The following is a 24,356-nucleotide window of genomic DNA, read 5'->3' on the forward strand; positions in this document are numbered from 1 at the left end:
GTTGTCAATTCATGATGCTATGGAGCCTAAGGGTATGTTCACATGTAGATGGGATGTTTGCGGATTTTTCCGCACCTGTTTTTGTAAATCCACAGGTAAACCGCACTGCGGATTCACTGCGGAATTACCGCAGGTTTACCGCGACTTTTGTGCGGATTCCACCTGCGGTTTTACACCTGCGGATTCCTATTATGGAGCAGGTGTAAACCGCAGCGGAATTCGCACAAAGAATTAACATGCTGCGGAATGTAATCCGCGTTTTTTCCGCAGCATGTGCACTGCGGATTTTGTTTTCCATAGGTTTACATGGTATTGTAAACTCATGGAAAACAGCTGCAGATCCGCAGCGTTAAAACCGTTGCGGATCCGCAGCAAAATCCACACTGTGTGCACATACCCTAAGACAATAAGCAGCTCATACCTAAAAATCAGTAAGAGTAAGACAAACCTAACATGTAAAGTCGCATATCAGCATTGAAATGTCACCTAAATCAATTAAAAGAAACAAACATTGATGAGATATCAGCTAAACATATCCATGTGTACAAGCTATACAATCAGAGTTTAGATTTCATCAATGCTTTACCAAAAGATGTACGGACTATCATTGGCCTTTAGCCACTGGGTCGATTGTTGCTCACACCTTAGCTTCCCTAGAAAAGCTTCAATGATTTGTAATCCACAAATGTTTGTAACTTTATTATCACTAATTTTTTAATGGCACTTTAGGTTAAATTCTCTTTTTTCCTGATTTGTAGCAGGATAAAAAATCAGAACAATAAGAGTTTAATATTGTTTCCTTGAATCAGTGTGAAAGTTGAAATATGGCAAATCAACATGTGGTGCTTGGGTGTGAAGGTTAAAAATAAAAAGTCCCCTTGTTGGCTTGTAACAAAAGAGTCTCTTCCATCCATTCATTTGGCGTACTGAGGAGCTGTTCCCAAAGACGTGCCGATTGGTGGCAGTAACTGGCACCCTCATCGTCACCTAGAAGAGAAGTCGTCATTAACATCACATATGCATCTCTGCTGGGTAACTTTAGCAAATCAACCACTATCTATTATTCCCTCCCTCTGAAATCTGTAAGGAGACAAGAATTTATAAATGGGGCTATAGTTGATAAATAAACTGCACAGAATACACACTTACCGTTCTTCTAGATTAACTACTTATGCACCGAGCCACTTTGTATGTTAATGACTGGGCCTCATTATCAGATATGACCATTGTTCCTTTAGGTGGCAATAACTCTGGAATGCTTCTGTGGCGCCCCTGAGGTCTGGTCGCCACAGAGGTGCTGTACCTCATCCAGAGGTGTGGGACTCCACTCTCGGGTAAGGTGGGGGCACTAACCGGGACTCTACACCAGCATCCAACACCACAACACTCCAGTCAGGGCATCTGGGTGTACCCTTAGGGAGGATGGCCTCATCCCAGTCTGGAGAGGGTTACTAGGTAGAGGGTGTGGGTGGAGAGAGTTGAGATGTCATGGAAACAGTAGGAGGAGTCAGGAAAGGTCTAGAAAGTTAGCCAGTCTGTGAGAGGAAGGAGTTGGATTGAGAATGCAGAAAGGAGTTCCCTGTCAGAAGGAGCTAGAGAAAGAAGAAAGAGAGAAACTCCTGACAGAAAGAAGAGAGAGAGAGGGGGTCCTAGGGGCACGGGTAGTGAGCAATCCACCCGTGGGGCCCGCATCCACGCTGACCATCGCCAGGTGGAAGGACCACGTCACAGTGGGGGAACCTCAAGACTAGTGGAGGACTCCAAGACTCAGCTAGCAAGCCGGAGGCTGCAGCATCTGCATGTGCTGCAGCCACATCCAACCCATTCACTGAAAAGGCAGCCACATAGGATCCAGGGGACCAACAGAGAGTGTTGCCCGACAAGATCTGAGGCTGCTGGATTGGGACACAATGTGTGAAGGCGCAGGGCAGGAGGGTGAGAGCCAGTGCAGTGAGACGGCCAGGAAAGGAACATAGAAAGAGGGTTCTGGAAGGTGCACCCAATTTAGGCTACTTTCACACTTCCATCTCCTGTGCTCCGTCGCAATCCGCCTTTATGGGCAAAAAACGGATCCTGCAAATGTGCTTGCAGGATGCGTTTTTTGCCCATAGACTTGTATAAGCGACAGATGCGTCGTGTTTTGGCGGACGCGACGCACAAAAAAAGTTCAATGTAACTTTTTTTGTGCGACGTCAGCCATTTCTGACCACGCATGCGCAGCCGGAACTCCGCTCCCTCCTCCCCGCTCATCACAATGGGCAGCGCATGCGCTGTAAAACTGCATCCGCTGCCCACATTGTGCTAAATTTATTATTATCATAATTATTTTGTAATTTTTTTAAAATATACTTTTACTTTTTTTTTTTTTTTTTTTTTTACTTAGTCCCACTAAAGACTGGTATTTTCACTTACGAGCCCAATGTAAGTCTATGGGGGACCCAAGCATTTTTACTGCGATCCCGCCCGGGGGTCCTTTTAAGGTCTAAAAACATCTGAAAATTATGGAAACACTGCTCAAATGACATGGGAACATCATGGGGATCGCCCCTGGAAGCATTTCTGACTCCTAGGTCATAGCTGTAAGCAATGTTGTCAGAGTTTCACGCCATTTTTACGTGTGCGCCAAAAAACATTCAAAACGGAAACCCAAATGGATTTTTCTGGGAAATATGTTGTTACATCCTTTCCAGGGTAATGACTTGTATATAAGGCAAAATAATTAACTCCAAACAAAAATGTTCCTCCCCAATTTGGGCTATGTTCACACGCAGTGTTTTTGATGCGTTTTTCAACTTTAGTATTGCTTTCAACCAATACAAATGCATTCACTGGGTAATGTCAATGTAACACTTAACAACCCTAGCTGGCCATTAGATGTGTGACACATTAAAGCGCTGCGGAATATGTTTGCGCTATATAAAAATAAAGATTATTATTATGATTGTTATTACATAAGGAGACACATCTTGTTTCATTTATGAAGGAGGGACTCTTAACCCCTTCACGACCTTGCCCTTTTCAGTTTTTGCGTTCTTGTTTTTCGCTCCCCTCCTTCCCAGAGCCATAACTTTTTAATTTTTCCGTAAATATGGCCATCTCAGGGCATGTTTTTTACGGGACAAATTGCACTTTTGAACGACATCATTGGTTTTAGCATGTCATGTACTAGAAAATGGGAAAAAATTCCAAGTGCGGTGAAATTGCAAAAAAAGGGCAATCTCACACTTGTTTTTTGTTTGGCTTTTTTACTAGGTTCACTAAATGCGAAAACTGTCCTGCCATTTTGATTTTCCAGGTCATTATGAGTTCAAAGACACCAAACATGCCTAGGTTAAGTTTTATCCAAGTGGTAAAAAAAATTCCAAACTTTGCTAAAAAAAAAAAAATTGTGCAGTTTCCCGTTACCCATAGCGTCTCCATTTTTCGTGATCTGGGGTCATGTGAGGGCTTATTTTTTGCGTGCCGAGCTGGCGTTTTTGAGTGATACCATTATGGTGCAGATACGTTCTTTTGATCGCCCGTTATTACATTTTAATGCAATGTCGCAGCAACCAAAAAAACGTAATTCTGGCGTTTCTATTTTTTTTATCGCTACGCCGTTTAGCGATCAGGTTAATCTTTTTTTTATTGATCGGGCGAGTCTGAACACGGCGATACCAAATATGTGTAGGTTTGAATTTTTTTATTGTTTTATTTTGAATGGGGCAAAAGGGGGGTGATTTAAACTTTTATATTTTTTTTATTTTTTTCATATTTTTTAAAACATTTTTATTTTACTTTTGCCATGCTTCAATAGCCTCCATGGGAGGCTAGAAGCTGGCACTACTCGATCGGCTCAGCTACATAGCAGCGATCATCAGATCGCTGCTATGTAGCTGAATTGCAGGCTTGCTATGAGCGCCGACCACAGGGGGGCGCTCACAGCAGGCCGGCATCAGTAACCATAGAGGTCTCAAGGACCTCTATGGCTACCATCCTGGCGCATCGCCGACCCCCGATCATGTGACGGGGTCGGCGATGCGATAATTTCCGGCCGCGCATTTGACAGCGGCATTTAACTGGTTAATAGCGGCAGGTGAATCGCGATTTCACCTGCCGCTATTGCGGGCACATGTCAGCTGTTCAAAACAGCTGACATGTCCCGGCTTTGAGGTGGGCTCAGCGCCGGAGCCCACATCAAAGCAGGGGACCCGACCTCCGCAGTAATAGTACGGCAGAGGTCGGGAAGGGGTTAATTAAAGTCACAGCCTATTTTTAGAGGGGCATCAGGCGGCATTAATCCTCTTAAATGGCCATTAAACAGTGGGTCTCCTATACTGTTATTGCCTATGAAGTAAGTGGCTGGGCTGCCAAAAATTAGGATGCATCCCAATACCCCTTTCACAAGATGTACAGGAGGGCCTCATGAAAAAATGTTGCATTGAATGCAAGGCCTGCCCTGCACCAATGTTACATGCACCCCAATAACCCTTTCAGCAGACGTACTTGAGGGCATCATGAAAAAATTGTTCCCATTAGAAGAATGTGTGTCTCCCATACTGTTTGCTAATGCATTGAATGCAAGAAGGGGTGGGCTGGGCTGGGTGGCAGAGAGGCAAATGCCCCCCGGGCTGCTCCCCCAGCAGCAGTACAGGGCCGGCCGCTTGATGGAAATTGCGCGTGGCCGTGTGCACTGTACTGTGATGAGGCCGCGCAGAGAGGCGCTGCAGGGGAGTGGCTGGTGAGGTAATTATGAAAAACCATTTTTTTATAAAATGAATTCAATTGGCGGGGGTAACTGCAAGTGATGAAGTGGGGGGTGTAAGGAGGACTGCACATGATGAAGGGGGGTGGGGCTGCACATGATGGAGTTTGGGGGTTAAAGGAGACTGCACATGATGAAGGGGGGTGGGGCTGCACATGATGGAGTTTGGGGGTTAAAGGAGACTGCACATGATGAAGGGGGTGGGGCTGCACATGATGGAGTTTGGGGGTTAAAGGAGACTGCACATGATGAAGGGGTGGGGCTGCACATGATGGAGTTTGGGGGTTAAAGGAGACTGCACATGATGGAGTGAAGAGAAGTGGGGCTGCACATGATGAAGGTACAGTGGGGCTGCACATGATGGAATTTGGGGGTTAAAGGAGACTGGACTAGATGGAGTGGGGGTGTAAGTGGGGCTGCACATGATGAAGGGGGAGTGAGGCTGCAGATTAATGAGTTTGGGGGTTAAAAGTGCAGCGCCCCAGAGTCCTGGTCGTTGCAGTACTGACGCTCCGCCGCTAAGGGGAGTGATGGTACGTCTGATGGCACTTAAGGAGTTCACCTGACCAGGTATCACAGACACCAATACACTTCACAGTCTGGCCTCCAGGGGGAGCAAAGGGTACTATGTATTAGGCCACTCCTCACAATCTGGTAAAACTGGGGGTTGGATAGGAAGTTAGACAGAAGCTGACTGGGTTGGAACCAGGCAACATCCTGTGGCAGGGGGTGTTGCAGGGGAAAGATTCAGGGGGGTCCCTGTCAGGGGTGGGATCCTGACAGAGGCCTAGCGAACAAGACAGAGCGTTAAGGAACCGCGCCTGCACTACAGTGCGGCGGTATCTCAAGAAAGGACAAGAAGCGAGGTTTATTGTGGAGAGTGAGAAACGAGATCACAGCAAAAAGGAGATAACACCAGTAGGAGTCGTGCCGTAAGATCGAGGCAACATCCTACTGAGGCGCGTAGCCGGTGGCCGGAACGCCGAGGAAGTATTGGGCTCCAAGCATTACTTCAAACCAACGGCAGGACAGTTAATTATAGGTTGGCTGTCTCACCTAAATCACCTAAGCAGACATAGGGGGCAACTGTGGGAGAGGGGCGTCTCTAGGGTCCCGGAAGAACTCCAGGCCTACCTGTCATACGGGTGCGTCCTAGCCATATCATCTGGGGGACGGAGAAGAACATCAGAACAGATATAAGTTGTGAGAAAGAACATCAGAAACAGACACAACAGTTGTGAGGACTATCCCGTGGTGCTCAGCAGGGAAGTACTACAACACACAGGCGCTAGAAGGTAGGCACAGATTTCCACCTGCAAAGGGAACTCTGGAGGTGCCTTCGGACCGGCCGGATTGAGGATCCTGAAGCCTTCAGTAAAGAGGTAAAGAGACTGCAACCCTGTGTCCTCGTTATTCATCGCGACCTACACCACGCACCATTATCTCATCTTTCATTGGACGCCCCTTACCAGGGTCACGGACCGGGTCTAGCCACCGTGACGACCCCAGAACTGAGACAGAGAGGCCCGGTACCGAGTACCCCGCGGCCCTGCATCTGGGGGCGCTCCAAAGGAGACTGCACATGATGGAGTGGGGGGTAACTGGGGCTGCACATGATGTAGTGGGGGGTAAGTGGGGCTGCACATGAAGGTGGAGTGAGGCTGCACATGATGCAGTTTGGGGGTTAAAGGAGACTGCATGTGATGGAGTGGGGGGTAAGTGGGGCTGCATATGATGAAGTGGAGGGAGTGGGGCTGTATATGATGGAAAGGGGTCACACATGTGACGTGGGGGTAAGGGGGACTGCACATGATGAAGGGGGAGTGGGGATGCACATGATGAAGGGGGAGTGGAGATGCACATGATGAAGGGGGAGTGGAGATGCACATGATGAAGTGGGGGATAAGGAGGACTGCACAAGATGAAGTGGGGGAAAGGGGACTGCACATGATGAAGTGTGTCTTAGGCTGCCGTCACACTAGCAGTATTTGGTCAGTATTTTACATCAGTATTTGTAAGCCAAAACCAGGAGTGGGTGATAAATGCAGAAGTGGTGCATATGTTTCTATTATACTTTTCTTCTATTTGTTCCACTCCTGGTTTTGGCTTACAAATACTTATGTAAAATACTGACCAAATACTGCTAGTGTGATGGCAGCCTTAGGGGGGACTGCACATGATGAAATTCAAGGGGGACAGGAGGCTGCAAATGATGAAGGGGCACTGCAAATGAAGTGAGGGGGTGATAGGGGACTGTAATGGATGTAGTAAGGTTTAAATTAAAGTGGGGTGACTGCAAATGATGAAGTGGGAGAGGACGGTGGACTGCAAATAATGAATTCAGTGTGAGGGATGGGAACAGAAGTTAAATTGAAGGTGGGGGTGGGGAAAGCAAATGATGAATTGAAGGGGGGGAGAGCAAATTATAATCTAGGGGGAGAACAAATAATGAATTTTGAGGGTGGGGAGTAAATGATGTATTGAATGTAGGGTAGAGCAGTTGATAATGAATAGAGGGTGGGAGAGAAAGACATGACAATGAATTGAAGTGGGAGGGGCACGTAAATATAATGAATCGGGGTTAGGGTTAGAGCGGGAGGTACATAATGGGGTCGTTGAGGATGAAGTGACTGGTAATGAATTGGGGGAAAGAGTACAGGTGCTAATTAATTTATATATTAAATGGGGAAAGTGGCTATTGTGCACAGTGGTGGATTATAATTTATATTTGGAATGGTGGGTTAATAATAATAATAATAATAATTTTATTTCTATTTTATTTCTATAGTGCCAACATATTCCACAACACTTTACATTTTAGAGGGGACTTGTACAGACATTGGACATTAAGCATAACAATAAACACATAGACCAACAGATACCAAAAAGAATGAGGGCCCTGCTCGCAAGTAGTGTTGAGCGATACCGTCCGATACTTGAAAGTATCGGTATCGGAAAGTATCGGCCGATACCGGCAAAGTATCGGATCTGATCCGATACCGATACCCGATACCAATACAAGTCAATGGGACTCAAGTATCGGAAGGTATCCCTGATGGTTCCCAGGGTCTGAAGGAGAGGAAACTCTCCTTCAGGCCCTGGGATCCATATTAATGTGTAAAATAAAGAATTAAAATAAAAAATATTGATATACTCACCTCTCCGACGCAGCCTGGACCTTACCGCTGGTAACCGGCAGCCTTCTTTGCTTAAAATGAGCGCGTTCAGGGCCTTCCATGACGTCACGGCTTCTGATTGGTCGCGGCCGCCCATGTGACCGCCACGCGACCAATCACAAGCCGTGACGTAATTCTCAGGTCCTAAATTCCTAATTCTAGGAATTTAGGACCTGAGAATTACGTCACGGCTTGTGATTGGTCGCGTGGCGGTCACATGGGCGTCCGCGACCAATCACAAGCCGTGACGTCATCTAAGGCCCTGAACGCGCTCATTCTTAGGAAGGAAGGCTGCCAGAAAGAAGCCGAGGGTGAGTATATTCCTATTAGGTATATACTCACCCTCGGACGCGCCCTGCTTCTTTCCGGCAGCCTTCCTTCTTAAGAATGAGCGCGTTCAGGGCCTTAGATGACGTCACGGCTTGTGATTAGTCGCGGCCGCCCATGTGACCGCTCACGCGACCAATCACAAGCCGTGACGTCATCCCTCAGGTCCTAAATTCCTAGAAGGGAATTTAGGACCTGAGGGATGACGTCGCGGCTTGTGATTGGTCGCGTGGCGGTCACATGAGCGGCACGCGACCAATCAGAAGCCGTGACGTCATGGAAAGTGCTGAACGCGCTCATTTTAAACAAAGAAGGCTGCCGGTTACCAGCGGTGATGTCCAGGGGCCTCCGGACAGGTGAGTATATCAATATTTTTTATTTTAATTCTTTATTTTACACATTCATATGGATCCCAGGGCCTGAAGGAGAGTTTCCTCTCCTTCAGACCCTGGGAACCATACACTGGAAACTTCCGATTCCGATTCCTGATACCACAAAAGTATTGGATCTCGGTATCGGAATTCCGATACTGCAAGTATCGGCCGATACCCGATACTTGCGGTATCGGAATGCTCAACACTACTCGCAAGCTTACAATCTATGAGGTTGCATAATAACCAATTATATATTGATTGTGGGTGCACCTCTGTATTCAGATGTGTAGTGTAGAAGAAAGGGGAAAAGTGGGGAATTTGCTCTGGATGCTGTGCTCTAGGTAACTGTTATTTTATGCAGAAACGAGTCCTGGCTGGAAGAAGTTATGACTGTCTGTGCTGGATGAAAAAGAAAAGCAAAGATTAAGGACTTCAGCTAGAGATGTCACTGGTGAGTCAGTGTGTTACCTGTATACTGACACTATACACTGTATACTATATACAGAGCTCCTGTGTATAATGTCACTGGCAGTGGTGATCACTGTATTACCTGTACACTGACAATTTATACAGAGCTCCTGTGTATGATGTCACTGGTGATCCCTGTGTTACCTGTACACTGACACTAAACAGAACTCCTGTATACAATGACACTTAGTAACGTCTTTTTTCTTTAAATTAATGATCAGTACTGGTGTATTCAGTCACTATGTGGTGGTATTATGTGGTCTGGTCATGGTGTGGCGGTATTTGTTCCTTGTATGTGGTATTATTCAGTCACTATGTGGTGGTAATATGGGGTCTGGCCATGGTGTGGCGGTATTTGTTCCTTGTATGTGGTATTATTCGGTCACTATGTGGTGGTAATATGTGGTCTGGTCATGGTTTGACGAAATTTGTCCCTTGTATGTGGTATTAATGGTTGTTTTAAAAAAATGTAAATGTATATCACTCATTCCCTTAAAGAAAAATACATAAAAATATATTTTTAATAGTTTAGAGTAGAGTAGGGCCCGGCCGAAAAAGTCTACCGTGTCGTGGTGTCAGCTTAAAAATTCTTTTGGCCAGAACAAAAGCTGCTGGTTATGAATGTGATCTGGTGTATCATGGGAACTTTTAATATCTGATCGGTGAGGATGTGGTGGAGAAGTTGAGTTTTTCCAAGAGTGGGCGGTGGGAAGGTGGATGCGGAGCTGATGTGGAGCCTGGGCGGAGTCTCAAGTGAACCCGAAAATGTTGCCAGAATAGGGCCCCGAAATTCCTAGTGGAAGCCCTGGTCTGTCTCATAAGCTGCAGACCGCAGTTTCCTGAGACTTCAGTGTGCTCACGCAGGCGGCACGATGACATTATTGCCTCATGCCGCTATGCGGACCGGAACAGAAAATGGAGGTTGAAGTGGCGGGAATCAGGATGAGTTGAGTATATACTACAATATTTTTAATATGGAGAACTGGGGCCATCATAATAAATATATATATATATATATATATATATATATATATATATATATACATAGGAACTGGGACCGTTTTACTACATACAGTACATGGGGAGAACTGGTGCCATCCTTCTATATATATGGGAGAACTGGGGCTATTATACTATATATATGGGGATAACTGGGGCCATCATACTATATATATGGGGAGAACTGGGGCCATCATACTAGATATGTGGGGAGAACTGGGGCCATCATACTATATATATATGGGCAACTGGTGCCATCGTACTATATTTATGGTGGGAACTGGGGCCATTGCACTATATATACTATATATGTGGGGCTGTGTGGACCATCATACAATATATGTGTGGCAGTGGGATACCATCATACTATATATAATATATATATAAATAAAATAAACTGTGGGGACCATCATATGGGGGCTGTGGGGCCACCATATTCCATATAGGGGGCTGTAGGGACATGATACTATATATAGAGGGGATGCGGGATCATCATAATATATATAGGAAGCTGTGAGGTACATAATATCGCAATTAGAGAGCTGTAGGGGACCATCATACTATATATAGGGTTTTTTGGAGACATACTATTTGTGGGGAGCTATAGTATATAGAAAACTGTAAAGCCTCATACTATATATAGGAGGCAGTGGGGACATCATATTGTATATCCCATATCTATGTACCAGCCTGTTTTTAAAGCCTGTTATCTCTGCTGCTTTAAGGCAATGGCCAGACATAAGCAGGAAAAAGGAGGTCCACCGCAACTCGAGGGCCACTGCCTTGTGATTGCCCCCCCAGGCTGAAAAGTGCCAGCAAGCCCATGAATGCAAGGCCTGCCCTGCACCAATGTTACATGCACCCAATAACCCTTTCAGCAGACGTACTTGAGGGCATCATGACAAAATTGTTCTCATTAGAAGAAAGTGTATCTCTCATTCTGTTTGCTTATGCATTGAATGCAAGGCCTGCCCTGCACCAATGTTACATGCACCCCAATAACTGTTTCAGCAGACGTACTTTACGGCCTCAGGACAACATTTTTCCCATTAGAAAAAGTGTGTCTCCCATACTGTTTGCTTTAGCAGTGAATGCAAGGCCTGCCCTGCACCAATGTTACATGCACTACAATAACCCTTTGAAACTACGTACTAGATGGCCACATGAAACAAAAGTTCACATTATTTTTTATTTTTTTTATTACCATAAATTTTGTCCATAAAGTGAATGCAAGGCCTGGCCATAATTTGCACGCACCACAATCCCCCTTGGAACAAACGTCTAGGAGGGTCTCAAAAAATGTTCACATTACAAAGGAGTGCTTCACCTATACTTGGAATGCCCATACACTAAGTGCATGGGCTGACAAACATTTCTTCATGGGGGGATACATTTTTTTTAAAAAAATTTGTTTACGGCCATCTTACATCCTTGCAAAAAATTAGGGTGGCTATAGCATCACGGAATACGTTCACCCTCATGTTCTACTGGTGGTGTCTGAAGAGACGTGGAGGGTGTCCTCCTATGAATGTTTTCCCAATTTAAAGGAGCGGGTCTCCTATACTTGTAATGCCCATACACCAAGTGTAAGGGCTGACAAATATTTCCCCCTGGGGGTCTACTTTTTTAAAAGACCCTGTAAAAAGGCTCAAGTTACGTGTCATGCGGGGTAGTGTCCTACCAACCTGGGGGACAGAGTGAATGTGAGGGCCTTGTGTGAGGTTGTGGGGGTAACTCTATGCCCAACGGCAGAAACCAGCAGGACAGCTAGATTTCAAGTCACCTGTCCACCATTAACACCTGAAGGCATAGTAACAGCCTAGAGTCATCCTGAGAGAGCCTAGAGTCATCCTGAGAGACCCTGTAAAAAGGCTCGAGCTACCTGTCATGCGGGTTAGTGTCTTACTAACCTGGGGGACAGAGAGAACATGAGGACATTGTGTGAGGCCTAAGGCAGCAAGGGACTACAACACAGCACATAGTGGAAGGCTTCCAACCCCACCTGGTTAAGGGGATTCCTGAGTCGCTTCCAAGCCGGCCAGACCATACCAGCACCTTGGACTGTGTCTGCCTGAATTCTACAGTAAAGAGGTAAAGAGACTGCAACTTGTGTCCTCTGTTTCTCTCTACACCACTTACCACCTGTCCCTACTACACCGGGTGCCCTGGGGACCCAGCTTCACCTGTGGAAAGCCATACCATCCCTGCAGCCATAACATCACCCCAGTGGACCTCTTTAAGCAGCGTCGGTCATCCCTGACCGAATACCACAAGTGGCATCACAAACATTTATTATCTTACAAAACCCCTTTAAAGACCTTCCCTTTTACATGGGCGCCCAGGGCCACAGACCGGGTAGCCGCCGCTGTGACACATCCCTTTAAGTACCAGACCCGGTGCACCATGGCCCTGGCGGGCGTTCCATATATCCTATGAATGTTTTCCCTATGTAAAGGAGCCGGTCTCCTATACTTGGAATGCCCAAACACTAAGTGCATGGGCTGACAAACATTTCCCCATGTGGGGTACATTTTTTAAAAATTTTTTACGGGCCTCATAGACACACTTGCAAAAAAATAGACTGGCTGTAGCAATACAGAACACGTACACCCTGGCGTTCAAGTATTGGTGGATGAGGAGAAGGAGGAGGAGGACACCAAATAGCCAAAATTAGGAAGCGTATACCCATGTGTGGGTGTGAAAAGGTGCATGGGAATACACCTCCCAAAAAGACACTGTATTGGAGGTTATGTTTCACTGTTATCATTTAGTGGTGTAGAGAAGTCTGGCCCAATCCAGTCCTTGTTCATTTTTATAAGAGTCAGCCTGTCAGCATTTTGAGTTGACAGGCAGATGCGCTTATCTGTTATAATTCCACCAGCGGCACTAAAAAACCTCTCTGACAAAACGCTAGCGGCAGAGCAGGCCAGGACCTCCAAAGCGTAGAGAGCCAGTTCATGCCACGTGTCCAGCTTTGATACCCAATAATTAAAAGGCACAGAGGCATCACGGAGGATGTTGGTACGGTCAGCAAGGTACTCCCTCACCATCTTCTCAAACATTCCATTCCTTGTGACTTTACCCCGTGGCTCTGGGCCAGAGCGATGGGAGGGTATGAGAAAACTGTCTCAAAACTTTGCCAGTGTTGCCTTGCCACTGCTGGATTGGAGTTGTGTCTCTCTCACCTGTACTTCTTGGTTGTCCAATGCACTCTGACGTCTGCTGTTGTGAACTGTATTTCTTGGCTCCCTCTTGTGATCACTAGCGGTATGACACTTGGATTGTCTTTCTCCAGGTTGGTACCCACCTGGTTCGTTAGGCCTTGGGTGTTCCTATTTAGACTTCCTGGAAACTCAGTCTAGTGCCTGGAATCGATGTAGTCAGTCTATGTCTGTTTGCTCCTTACTCCTGGTCTCCTGCTTTTTGCAAGATAAGCTAAGTCCTGCTTTCTTATTTTTGATTATTCGCATTTCTGCTATTTTGTTCCAGCTTGTTACAATGTGATTCCTGATTTTTGCTGGAAGCTCTAGGGGGCTGATATTCTCCCCCCATACCGTTAGTCGGTGCGGGGGTTCTTGGATATTCAGCGTGGATATTTTTATAGGGTTTTTGCTGACCGCATAAGTTCTCTTCCTATTTTCTGCTATTAATTAGTAGGCCTCTCTTTGCTAAATCTAGTTCATACTTACATTTGTCTTTTCTTCTTACCTCACCGTTATTATTTGTTGGGGGCTTGTATCATAACTTTGGGGTCCTTTCTCTTGAGGCAAGTGAGGTCTTATTTTCTCTGAAAGGGTTAGTTAGTTCTCCGGCTGGTGCGAGGCGTCTAGAATCAACGTAGGTACGTTCCCCGGCTACTTCTAGTTGTTGCGCTAGGATCAGATATACGGTCAGCCAAGTTACCACCTCCCTATGAGCTGGGTTTTTCTGTTTGCGGACTTAGCTTGAACTTCTGAGATCCTCTACCACTAGGATCATAACAGTATTCCAGGCCTAAAGTGAATATTTAATGCATTGCAGAAGCGGGATTAACAGAAAAGAAGTTCAGAGGTTTTTTTTGTTTTTTTTCTTCTTCCCCTTTTTCCTCTGAGTGGCTTGAAGCTCTGCTGCAGACATGAATGTTCAGACTCTGATTACTAGTGTGGATCAGCTTGCTGCACGAGTGCAGGGCATTCAGGATTTTGTTACTAGTACTCCTATGTCAGAGCCTAAGATACCTATTCCTGAGCTTTTCTCTGGTGATCGATTTAAATTTGGGAATTTTAGGAATAATTGTAAATTGTTTCTATCTTTGAGACCTCGTTCGTCTGGAGACTCAGCTCAGCAAGTTAAAATTGTTATCTCTTTCTTGCGTGGCGACCCTCAGGATTGGGCTTTTTCATTGGCGCCAGGAGATCCGGCATTGGCAAATATTGATGCGTTTTTTCTGGCGCTCGGATTGCTTTATGAGGAGCCCAATCTTGAAATTCAGGCAGAAAAAGCGTTGCTGACTATCTCTCAGGGCCAGGATGAGGCTGAAGTGTATTGCCAAAAATTTCGGAAATGGTCCGTGCTCACTCAATGGAATGAGTGTGCTCTGGCCGCAAATTTCAGAAATGGCCTTTCTGAAGCCATTAAGAATGTGATGGTGGGTTTTACCATTCCTACAAGTCTGAGTGATTCTATGGCTCTGGCCATTCAGATAGATCAGCGTTTGCGGGAGCGCAAATCTGCTAATCCTCTGGCAGTGTTGTCTGAACAGACACCTGACTCAATGTTATGTGATAGAATTCAGACTAGAACTGAACGACAAAATCATAGACGTCAGAATGGGTTGTGTTTTTACTGTGGTGATTCTACACATGTTATCTCAGCATGCTCTAAACGCCTAACAAAGATGGTTAGTCCTGTCACCATTGGTAATTTGCATCCTAAGTTTATTTTGTCTGTAACTCTAATTTGCTCATTGTCTTCCTACCCTGTTATGGCATTTGTGGATTCAGGTGCAGCCCTGAGTCTTATGGACTTGTCGTTTGCCAAGCGCTGTGGTTTTGTCCTGGAGCCTTTAAAAAATCCCATTCCTCTTAGAGGAATTGATGCTACGCCATTGGCGGAGAATAAACCGCAGTATTGGTCACAAGTGATCATGTGCATGACTCCTGAACATCGGGAGGTGATTCGTTTTCTTGTTCTGCATAAAATGCATGATTTGGTCGTTTTAGGTCTGCCATGGTTACAGACCCATAATCCAGTCTTGGATTGGAAGGCAATGTCTGTGTCAAGTTGGGGTTGTCAGGGAATTCATTGCGATTCCCCGTCGGTGTCTATTGCTTCTTCTACTCCTTCTGAAGTTCCGGAGTATTTATTGGACTATCAGGATGTATTTAGTGAGTCCAGTTCCAGTGCCCTTCCTCCTCATAGGGACTGTGACTGCACTATAGATTTGATTCCTGGTAGTAAATTTCCTAAGGGACGATTATTTAATCTATCTGTACCTGAACATGCCGCAATGCGTTCTTATATAAAGGAGTCTTTGGAGAAAGGACATATTCGTCCATCCTCTTCCCCTCTTGGTGCGGGATTCTTTTTTCTAGCCAAAAAAGACGGGTCTTTGAGACCTTGTATAGACTATTGGCTTCTGAATAAAATCACGGTCAAATTTCAGTATCCTTTGCCACTATTGTCGGACTTGTTTGCTCGGATTAAGGGTGCCAAGTGGTTCACCAAGATAGATCTTCGTGGTGCGTACAACCTTGTGCGCATTAAGCAGGGAGATGAATGGAAAACTGCGTTTAATACGCCCGAAGGTCATTTTGAGTACTTGGTGATGCCTTTTGGGCTCTCTAATGCTCCTTCAGTGTTTCAGTCCTTTATGCATGACATCTTCTGGAGGTATCTAGATAAATTTATGATTGTTTATCTGGATGATATTCTGGTTTTTTCTGATGATTGGGATTCTCATGTAAAGCAAGTCAGGATGGTGTTTCAGGTTTTGCGTGATAATGCTTTGTTTGTGAAGGGCTCAAAGTGTCTCTTTGGAGTGCAGAAGGTTTCCTTTCTGGGTTTCATTTTCTCCCCTTCTACAGTGGAGATGGACCCAGTCAAGGTCCGAGCTATTCATGATTGGACTCAACCCACTTCTGTTAAGAGTCTTCAGAAGTTCTTGGGTTTTGCTAATTTCTACCGTCGTTTTATTGCTAATTTCTCTAGCGTTGTTAAACCTTTGACGGATATGACCAAGAAAGGTTCTGATGTGGCTAATTGGGCTCCGGCAGCCGTGGAGGCTTTCCGGGAGCTGAAGCGCCGGTTTACTTTGGCGCCTGTTTTGTGCCAACCTGATGTCTCACTTCCCTTTCAGGTTGAAGTGGACGCTTCTGAGATCGGTGCAGGGGCTGTTTTGTCGCAGAGAGGCCCTGGTTGCTCTGTGATGAGACCTTGTGCTTTTTTTTATAGGAAATTTTTGCCTGCGGAGCGGAACTATGATGTCGGTAATCGGGAGTTGTTGGCCATGAAGTGGGCATTTGAGGAGTGGCGTCATTGGCTCAAGGGAGCTAAGCATCGTGTGGTGGTCTTGACTGATCACAAAAATTTGATGTATCTCGAGTCTGCTAAGCGCTTGAATCCTAGACAGGCTCGTTGGTCGCTGTTTTTCTCCCGTTTTGACTTTGTGGTCTCATACCTGCCTGGTTCGAAGAATGTGAAGGCTGATGCTCTTTCTAGGAGTTTTGTGCCTGACTCTCCGGGAGTCTCAGAGCCAGCTGGTATTCTTAAAGAGGGAGTAATCTTGTCGGCCATCTCTCCTGATTTGCGACGTGTGTTGCAGAGATTTCAGGCTGGTAGACCTGATCCTTGCCCACCTGATAGACTGTTTGTTCCTGATAAATGGACCAGCAGAGTTATCTCCGAGGTTCATTCCTCAGTGTTGGCAGGGCATCCTGGGATTTTTGGTACCAGAGATTTGGTAGCTAGGTCCTTTTGGTGGCCTTCCTTGTCACGGGATGTGCGTTCTTTTGTGCAGTCCTGTGGGATTTGTGCTCGGGCTAAGCCTTGCTGTTCTCGTGCCAGCGGGTTGCTTTTGCCCTTGCCCGTCCCGAAGAGGCCATGGACACACATTTCCATGGATTTCATTTCAGATCTTCCGGTGTCCCAAGGAATGTCTGTCATCTGGGTGGTGTGTGATCGCTTTTCCAAGATGGTCCATTTGGTGCCCTTGCCTAAGTTGCCTTCCTCTTCCGATCTGGTTCCTTTGTTCTTTCAGAATGTGGTTCGTTTGCATGGCATTCCTGAGAATATCGTGTCTGACAGAGGATCCCAGTTTGTGTCCAGGTTCTGGCGATCTTTTTGTACTAAGATGGGCATTGATTTGTCGTTCTCATCTGCCTTTCATCCTCAGACTAATGGCCAAACTGAGCGAACTAATCAGACGCTGGAGGCTTATTTGAGATGTTTTGTTTCTGCGGATCAGGACGATTGGATGACCTTCTTGCCATTGGCTGAGGTTGCCCTCAATAATCGGGCTAGTTCCGCTACTTTGGTTTCGCCATTTTTCTGCAACTCTGGTTTTCATCCTCGTTTTTCCTCGGGTCATGTTGAATCGTCTGACTGTCCTGGGGTGGATTCCGTGGTGGATAGGTTGCAGCGGATTTGGAATCATGTGGTGGACAACTTGAAATTGTCACAGGAGAAGGCTCAGCGTTTTGCCAACCGCCGCCGCGGTGTGGGTCCCCGACTTCGTGTTGGGGATTTGGTTTGGTTGTCTTCTCGGTATGTCCCTCTGAAGGTTTCCTCTCCTAAGTTTAAGCCTCGCTTTATTGGTCCTTATAAAATTTTGGAAGTCCTTAATCCGGTGTCTTTTCGTTTGGATCTTCCGGTGTCGTTTGCCATTCACAATGTGTTCCATAGGTCTTTGTTGCGGCGGTACGTTGTGCCTGTGGTTCCTGCTGTTGACCCTCCTGCTCCGGTCTTGGTTGAGGGCGAGTTGGAGTACGTGGTGGAGAAGATCTTGGATTCTCGTCTCTCTAGACGGAGGCTTCAGTATCTGGTCAAATGGAAGGGCTATGGTCAGGAGGATAATTCCTGAGTGGTCGCCTCTGATGTTCATGCGGCCGATTTGGTTCGTGCCTTTCACGCTGCTCGTCCTGATCGCCCTGGTGGTCTTGGTGAGGGTTCGGTGACCCCTCCTTAAAGGGGCGGTACTGTTGTGAACTGTATTTCTTGGCTCCCTCTTGTGATCACTAGCGGTATGACACTTGGATTGTCTTTCTCCAGGTTGGTACCCACCTGGTTCGTTAGGCCTTGGGTGTTCCTATTTAGACTTCCTGGAAACTCAGTCTAGTGCCTGGAATCGATGTAGTCAGTCTATGTCTGTTTGCTCCTTACTCCTGGTCTCCTGCTTTTTGCAAGATAAGCTAAGTCCTGCTTTCTTATTTTTGATTATTCGCATTTCTGCTATTTTGTTCCAGCTTGTTACAATGTGATTCCTGATTTTTGCTGGAAGCTCTAGGGGGCTGGTATTCTCCCCCCACACCGTTAGTCGGTGCGGGGGTTCTTGGATATTCAGCGTGGATATTTTTGTAGGGTTTTTGCTGACCACATAAGTTCTCTTCCTATTTTCTGCTATTAATTAGTGGGCCTCTCTTTGCTAAATCTAGTTCATACTTAAGTTTGTCTTTTCTTCTTACCTCACCATTATTATTTGTTGGGGGCTTGTATCATAACTTTGGGGTCCTTTCTCTTGAGGCAAGTGAGGTCTTATTTTCTCTGAAAGGGTTAGTTAGTTCTCCGGCTGGTGCGAGGCGTCTAGAATCAACGTAGGTACGTTCCCCGGCTACTTCTAGTTGTTGCGCTAGGATCAGATATACGGTCAGCCAAGTTACCACCTCCCTATGAGCTGGGTTTTGTGTTTGCGGACTTAGCTTGAACTTCTGAGATCCTCTACCACTAGGATCATAACAGTCTGCCACCAGTGTTTTTAGATGAGATTTTTTTTAATAATTCCGCAACAATGGCCCTCTGGTACTGAACCATTTAGTACACCCAAAATTTTTACAATACGAGGGTCATCACGAGAAAGGCAGCGCAACATAAAGTCAGCCATGGGTGCCAGACTGGTAATAGGAAAGCCATCCGTGTCCTCAACAACAGGTCGAGTGACCAAGGTGTCCTCCTCCTCCTGGTCGTCAGGCTATCCACGCTGAACAGACATAGGTATCACAATTGTGCTTGTAGTACCGTCTATACCACATGAAAGTAGCTATAGCTCTTTCTCCTCCTCCTCTTCCTCATTGTCAACCAATCCGTGGTGGGATGACATGAGGCTGGGCTGTGTGTAATCACCCTGCATGGTTCATTGCTCCATGTCCTCGTGCTCTGCCTGCAATCCATCCTCTTTAATTGTGAGCAGAGAGGATTTCAGAATGCAGAGAAGCGGAATGGTGACGCTAATTATGGCATCATTGCCGGTCAGCATCTTGGTTTGGCAGGATGGTACAGATGTCCTGACATCCATGTCCACTCCTGAGGTCTTATGTGTGGAGTCTGAACTGAATATCGACGGCCTTGTCGATGCTGGTAGTCAACAACTGCCCTCTTCTGCTGACAAATCCTTTCCAACATATGCAGTGTAGAGTTCCAATGCATGGGGACATCACACACCAGTTGGTGAGCCAGAAGCTGCAAACGCTGCTGAAGCATGTCAAGGGCAGCTGTAGCTGTAACTGACTTTCTAAAATGGGCACACAGTCGGCGTACTTTCATAAGCAGATTCGGCAGCTCCGTGTAGGTTTTGAGAAAATGCTGAACCACGAGGTTAAGCACATGGGCCAGGCATGGCATGTGTGTGAGCTTGCGTCACCTCAAAGCCACCACCAGGTTCCGGCCATTGTCACACATGACCATGCCTGGCTGTAGGTTCAGCGGTGTCAGCCACAGATCTAACTGCTCTATCAGAGCTGTCCACAACTTTTCAACATTGTGCAGTTTGTCACCTAAGCAGATTAGCTTCAGCACAGCCTGTTGGCGCTTGGCTGAGGCAGTGCTGCAATGCTTCCAGCTTGTGACTGATGTGCTACTTTCCGAGATGGAGGCTAAAGAGGAGGCGGATGAGGAGGTGCAGGAGCTGTAGACTGTGGGGGCAACCCAGATTGATCTAGGGCCCGCAATCCTCGGGGTTTGGAGGACTTACACCATCCCAAGGTCTGACTGGGTCCCAGCTTCCACTATGTTAACACAGTATGCCATCAAGCCCTTGTCCCTGCCCACAAGCCCTTGTCCACGTGTCCGTGGTTAGGTGGCCTTTCCCAGTAGCAGAATTGTTGAGGGCACGGCTAATGTGGAACATGTGCTTGCGTAATACCGGGATGGCACACCGGAAGAAATAGTGGTGGCTGGGGACCGAACACCTTGGGACAGCCGCCACCATCCGGCTGCGGAAAGCTTCCATCTCCACTAGCATAAAAGGCAACATTTCGAGTACAAGCAGATGAGAAATTTGTGAGTTTAGTACTGTGGCCTGTGGGGCGTTGGAGGCATACTTCCGCTTGCATTCCAATGACTGTGGTCTGGACAACTGAAGGCTGCCCTGGGACAAGGATGTGGACGTGCTTGATGATGGTGCTAGTTGAGTCTGGGTAACGGCAGGTGCAGGGCAGGAGGCATCTTCACATGCACCGAGGAGTGGACAGGGGATTGGCTTTGAAGCACAACAGTGGAAGAAGGAGTGGTGTTACCCGCAGCCACTGTTCTTGGTGCCTGTGGCTCGACCCACAAAGTCGGGTACTTTGCTGCCATGTGCCTGATCATGCTGGTGGTGGTCAGGCTGGTAGTTTTGCTACCCCAGCAGATGTAGGCATGGCAGGTGTTGAAAATGGCCTGTTTGGGATTATCGGCTGAGTCTTTAAAAAACAACCAGACTCGTGAAGACCTTACAGTTAGACTGGCAACATCTGTCATGTTGGTGTTGCGTGGACCGGTTGCCCGCCTTCTGTCTGTGGACACCACACTGCATCTTCCTGCTTGTTGGGGTGCTATGCCTTCATCCCCCTGTGTGCTGCTGTCCTTGCTCTGCATGTCCTACTGCCAGTTTGGGTCAGTTACTATTTCATCCACCACCTCTTCTTCCACTTCCGCACCCTGGTCCTCCTCCTGATTTTCTGGCAATTGTGTCTCATCATTGTCCACGTCTTGTGACACGTTAACACTGTCTCCTTCATGTGACCTATGATGCTCAAATGTTTGGGCATCGCTACATGGAATCTCATCTTGCCTCACTTCAATTGGACTGGGAGAGAGGCCAGAATCGATAAATGGAAAAGTGAACAACTCTTCGGAGTGTCAAAGTGTTGGATCAGTTGTGTCATAGCACTAAGGATGGTGGGAGGAAGGAGGATCAGGGTGAGGAATATGCGGTCCAGAGTCACGGCTACTCTGACTTGACCGTGTGGAAGACACGGTGCTGGTGGTGGTGGCAAAATGACTGGAAGCATTATCTGCCATCCACCGAACTACCTTTTCACGCTGCTCTGGTGTCAAGAGTGCTGTTCTGCCATGCCCTATGAATTCTGACAGGAATCTGTTGCGAGAAGATGTGGGTGTTTGTTGTGGCTTACTTTCAGCTTGCCCACGGCCTCAACCTCAGCATGCACCATCACCATCATGTCCACTTCCCTGTCCCTTGCCACGTGCCTTGCCCATTTTAATAAAAAGGTGAATGCAAGCCTCTACTCTAATCTAATGACACAATTTGTAGGCCACATATAGATGAGGCGTGTCACAGAGATACCAGACTGTTCAATACATGGCCTGTATTAATTTTATTTTATTTTTTACCCCAAAATAGTGTATAGACCTAGGGTAGCAGAGAGCCCAAAAAATGGAATGTAGGCCTGAAAAGCAACTATTTGGAGAGCACAGATATACCAGGAGTCTGATGGACATTTCACACTCTTCAATATGTGGCCTGGAGTTTTATTTATTTTTTTACTCCAAAATACTGTATAGACACATATAGACCAGGAGTCTGACGGAGATAACAGACTGTTAAATACGTGGCCAGTATTTTTTTATTTTTACCCCAAATTAGTGTATAGACCTAGAGTAGCAGACAGTCAAAAAATGGAATGTAGGCGTGAAAAGCAACTATTTGTAGAGCACAGATAGATGAGGAGTCTGATGGAGATAACAGACTGTTCAATACATAGCCTGTATTTTTTTATTTTTTACCCCAAAATAGTGTATAGACCTAGGGTAGCAGACAGCCAAAAAAGTGGAATGTAGGCCTGATAAGCAACTATTTGTAGAGCACAGATAGACCAGGAGTCTGACAGAGATAACAGACTGTTCAATACATGGTCTGTATTTTTTTTATTTTTTACCCCCAAAATACTGTTTAGACCTAGGGTAGCAGACAACAAAAAAAGTGGAATGTAGGCCTGAAAAGCAACTATTTTTAGAGCACAGATAGATCTGGCATATGACAGAGATAGAACACTGTTAAATATTTGGCCTCGATTTTTTTGGGGCCCAACAAAATTGTGTCAATAAGTAGGCTATGACACTATAGAAAAAATGTTACTAAAGCACTGTTGGTTTATCGGTATTTGTGGATTCTATGATATTAGACCCACAATAATTAATAAATCCCCAAATCTGACCCTATCTCAGCAGCAGCTCTCCTTACACTAGCTGAGTCCGGAGCTGAAGAGCTGAATGCACAGAGCAGGGCAGCGTCTGGTCTCTTATAGACCTGATGTCGCTGTGCGGCCAGCTAATCAATGTAATACCACAACAAAGATGGTTACGGAATTACAGTGCATGGAAGACAATCCTTGCATGTTCATTGGTGTTCTAAACAGTGCCAAAATTGCAGGGCGGAGACCCGAGCTCCCTCCAAATAATCCCAGAAATGCTCGGTGCTCGGCGAGTAACGAGTAGTGGCGAGCACGTTCGCTCATCACTAGTGGTGACATCTTTCTGTTATACTTTTCCTCTGAGTGTTCCACTTCTGGTTTTGGCTTACAAATACTGAGGTAAAAAACTCACCAAATACTGACTGTGTGAATGTGGCCTAAAGGGGTTATCCAGAGCTTTCTGATAAACAAGAAATGTGCCTAAGCACTAACAAGTACAACATAAAAGATTCTTTCTGCTTACTCAGTTATATTAGTTTAAATGTAATAAGATACAATTAGTCTGGTAAGTATAGAGACAATACAGGTCCTTCTCAAAAAATTAGCATATAGTGTTAAATTTCATTATTTACCATAATGTAATGATTACAATTAAACTTTCATATATTATAGATTCATTATCCACCAACTGAAATTTGTCAGGTCTTTTATTGTTTTAATACTGATGATTTTGGCATACAACTCCTGATAACCCAAAAAACCTGTCTCAATAAATTAGCATATTTCACCCGTCCAATCAAATAAAAGTGTTTTTTAATAACAAACAAAAAAACCATCAAATAATAATGTTCAGTTATGCACTCAATACTTGGTCGGGAATCCTTTGGCAGAAATGACTGCTTCAATGCGGCGTGGCATGGAGGCAATCAGCCTGTGACACTGCTGAGATGTTATGGAGGCCCAGGATGCTTCAATAGCGGCCTTAAGCTCATCCAGAGTGTTGGGTCTTGCGTCTCTCAACTTTCTCTTCACAATATCCCACAGATTCTCTATGGGGTTCAGGTCAGGAGAGTTGGCAGGCCAATTGAGCACAGTAATACCATGGTCAGTAAACCATTTACCAGTGGTTTTGGCACTGTGAGCAGGTGCCAGGTCGTGCTGAAAAATGAAATCTTCATCTCCATAAAGCATTTCAGCCGATGGAAGCATGAAGTGCTCCAAAATCTCCTGATAGCTAGCTGCATTGACCCTGCCCTTGATGAAACACAGTGGACCAACACCAGCAGCTGACATGGCACCCCACACCATCACTGACTGTGGGTACTTGACACTGGACTTCAGGCATTTTGGCATTTCCTTCTCCCCAGTCTTCCTCCAGACTCTGGCACCTTGATTTCCGAATGACATGCAAAATTTGCTTTCATCAGAAAAAAGTACTTGGGACCACTTAGCAACAGTCCAGTGCTGCTTTTAAGTGGCTTTACCTGGGGAATGCGGCACCTGTAGCCCATTTCCTGCCCACGCCTGTGCACGGTGGCTCTGGATGTTTCCACACCAGACTCAGTCCACTGCTTCCTCAGGTTCCCCAAGGTCTGGAATCGGTCCTTCTCCACAATCTTCCTCAGGGTCCGGTCACCTCTTCTCGTTGTACAGCGTTTTCTGC

General features: G+C 46.1%; 1 protein-coding gene across 1 annotated transcript in view; it reads right to left on the reverse strand.

Annotated features, from left to right (window-relative positions):
• Positions 1 to 672: 672 nt before the first annotated feature.
• SYTL3 (synaptotagmin like 3) overlaps positions 673 to 24,356 on the reverse strand; it is a 200,984-nt gene continuing 177,300 nt past the window's right edge. Inside the window, exon 16 of the mRNA XM_077289229.1 lies at positions 673 to 987. Coding sequence (XP_077145344.1) covers positions 860 to 987 — 128 coding nt within the window. The 3' untranslated portion in view covers positions 673 to 859. The remainder of the gene's footprint in view (positions 988 to 24,356) is intronic.

The sequence above is a fragment of the Ranitomeya variabilis genome, chromosome 2, assembly GCF_051348905.1.
Source record: "Ranitomeya variabilis isolate aRanVar5 chromosome 2, aRanVar5.hap1, whole genome shotgun sequence".
Classification (NCBI taxonomy): domain Eukaryota; kingdom Metazoa; phylum Chordata; class Amphibia; order Anura; family Dendrobatidae; genus Ranitomeya; species Ranitomeya variabilis.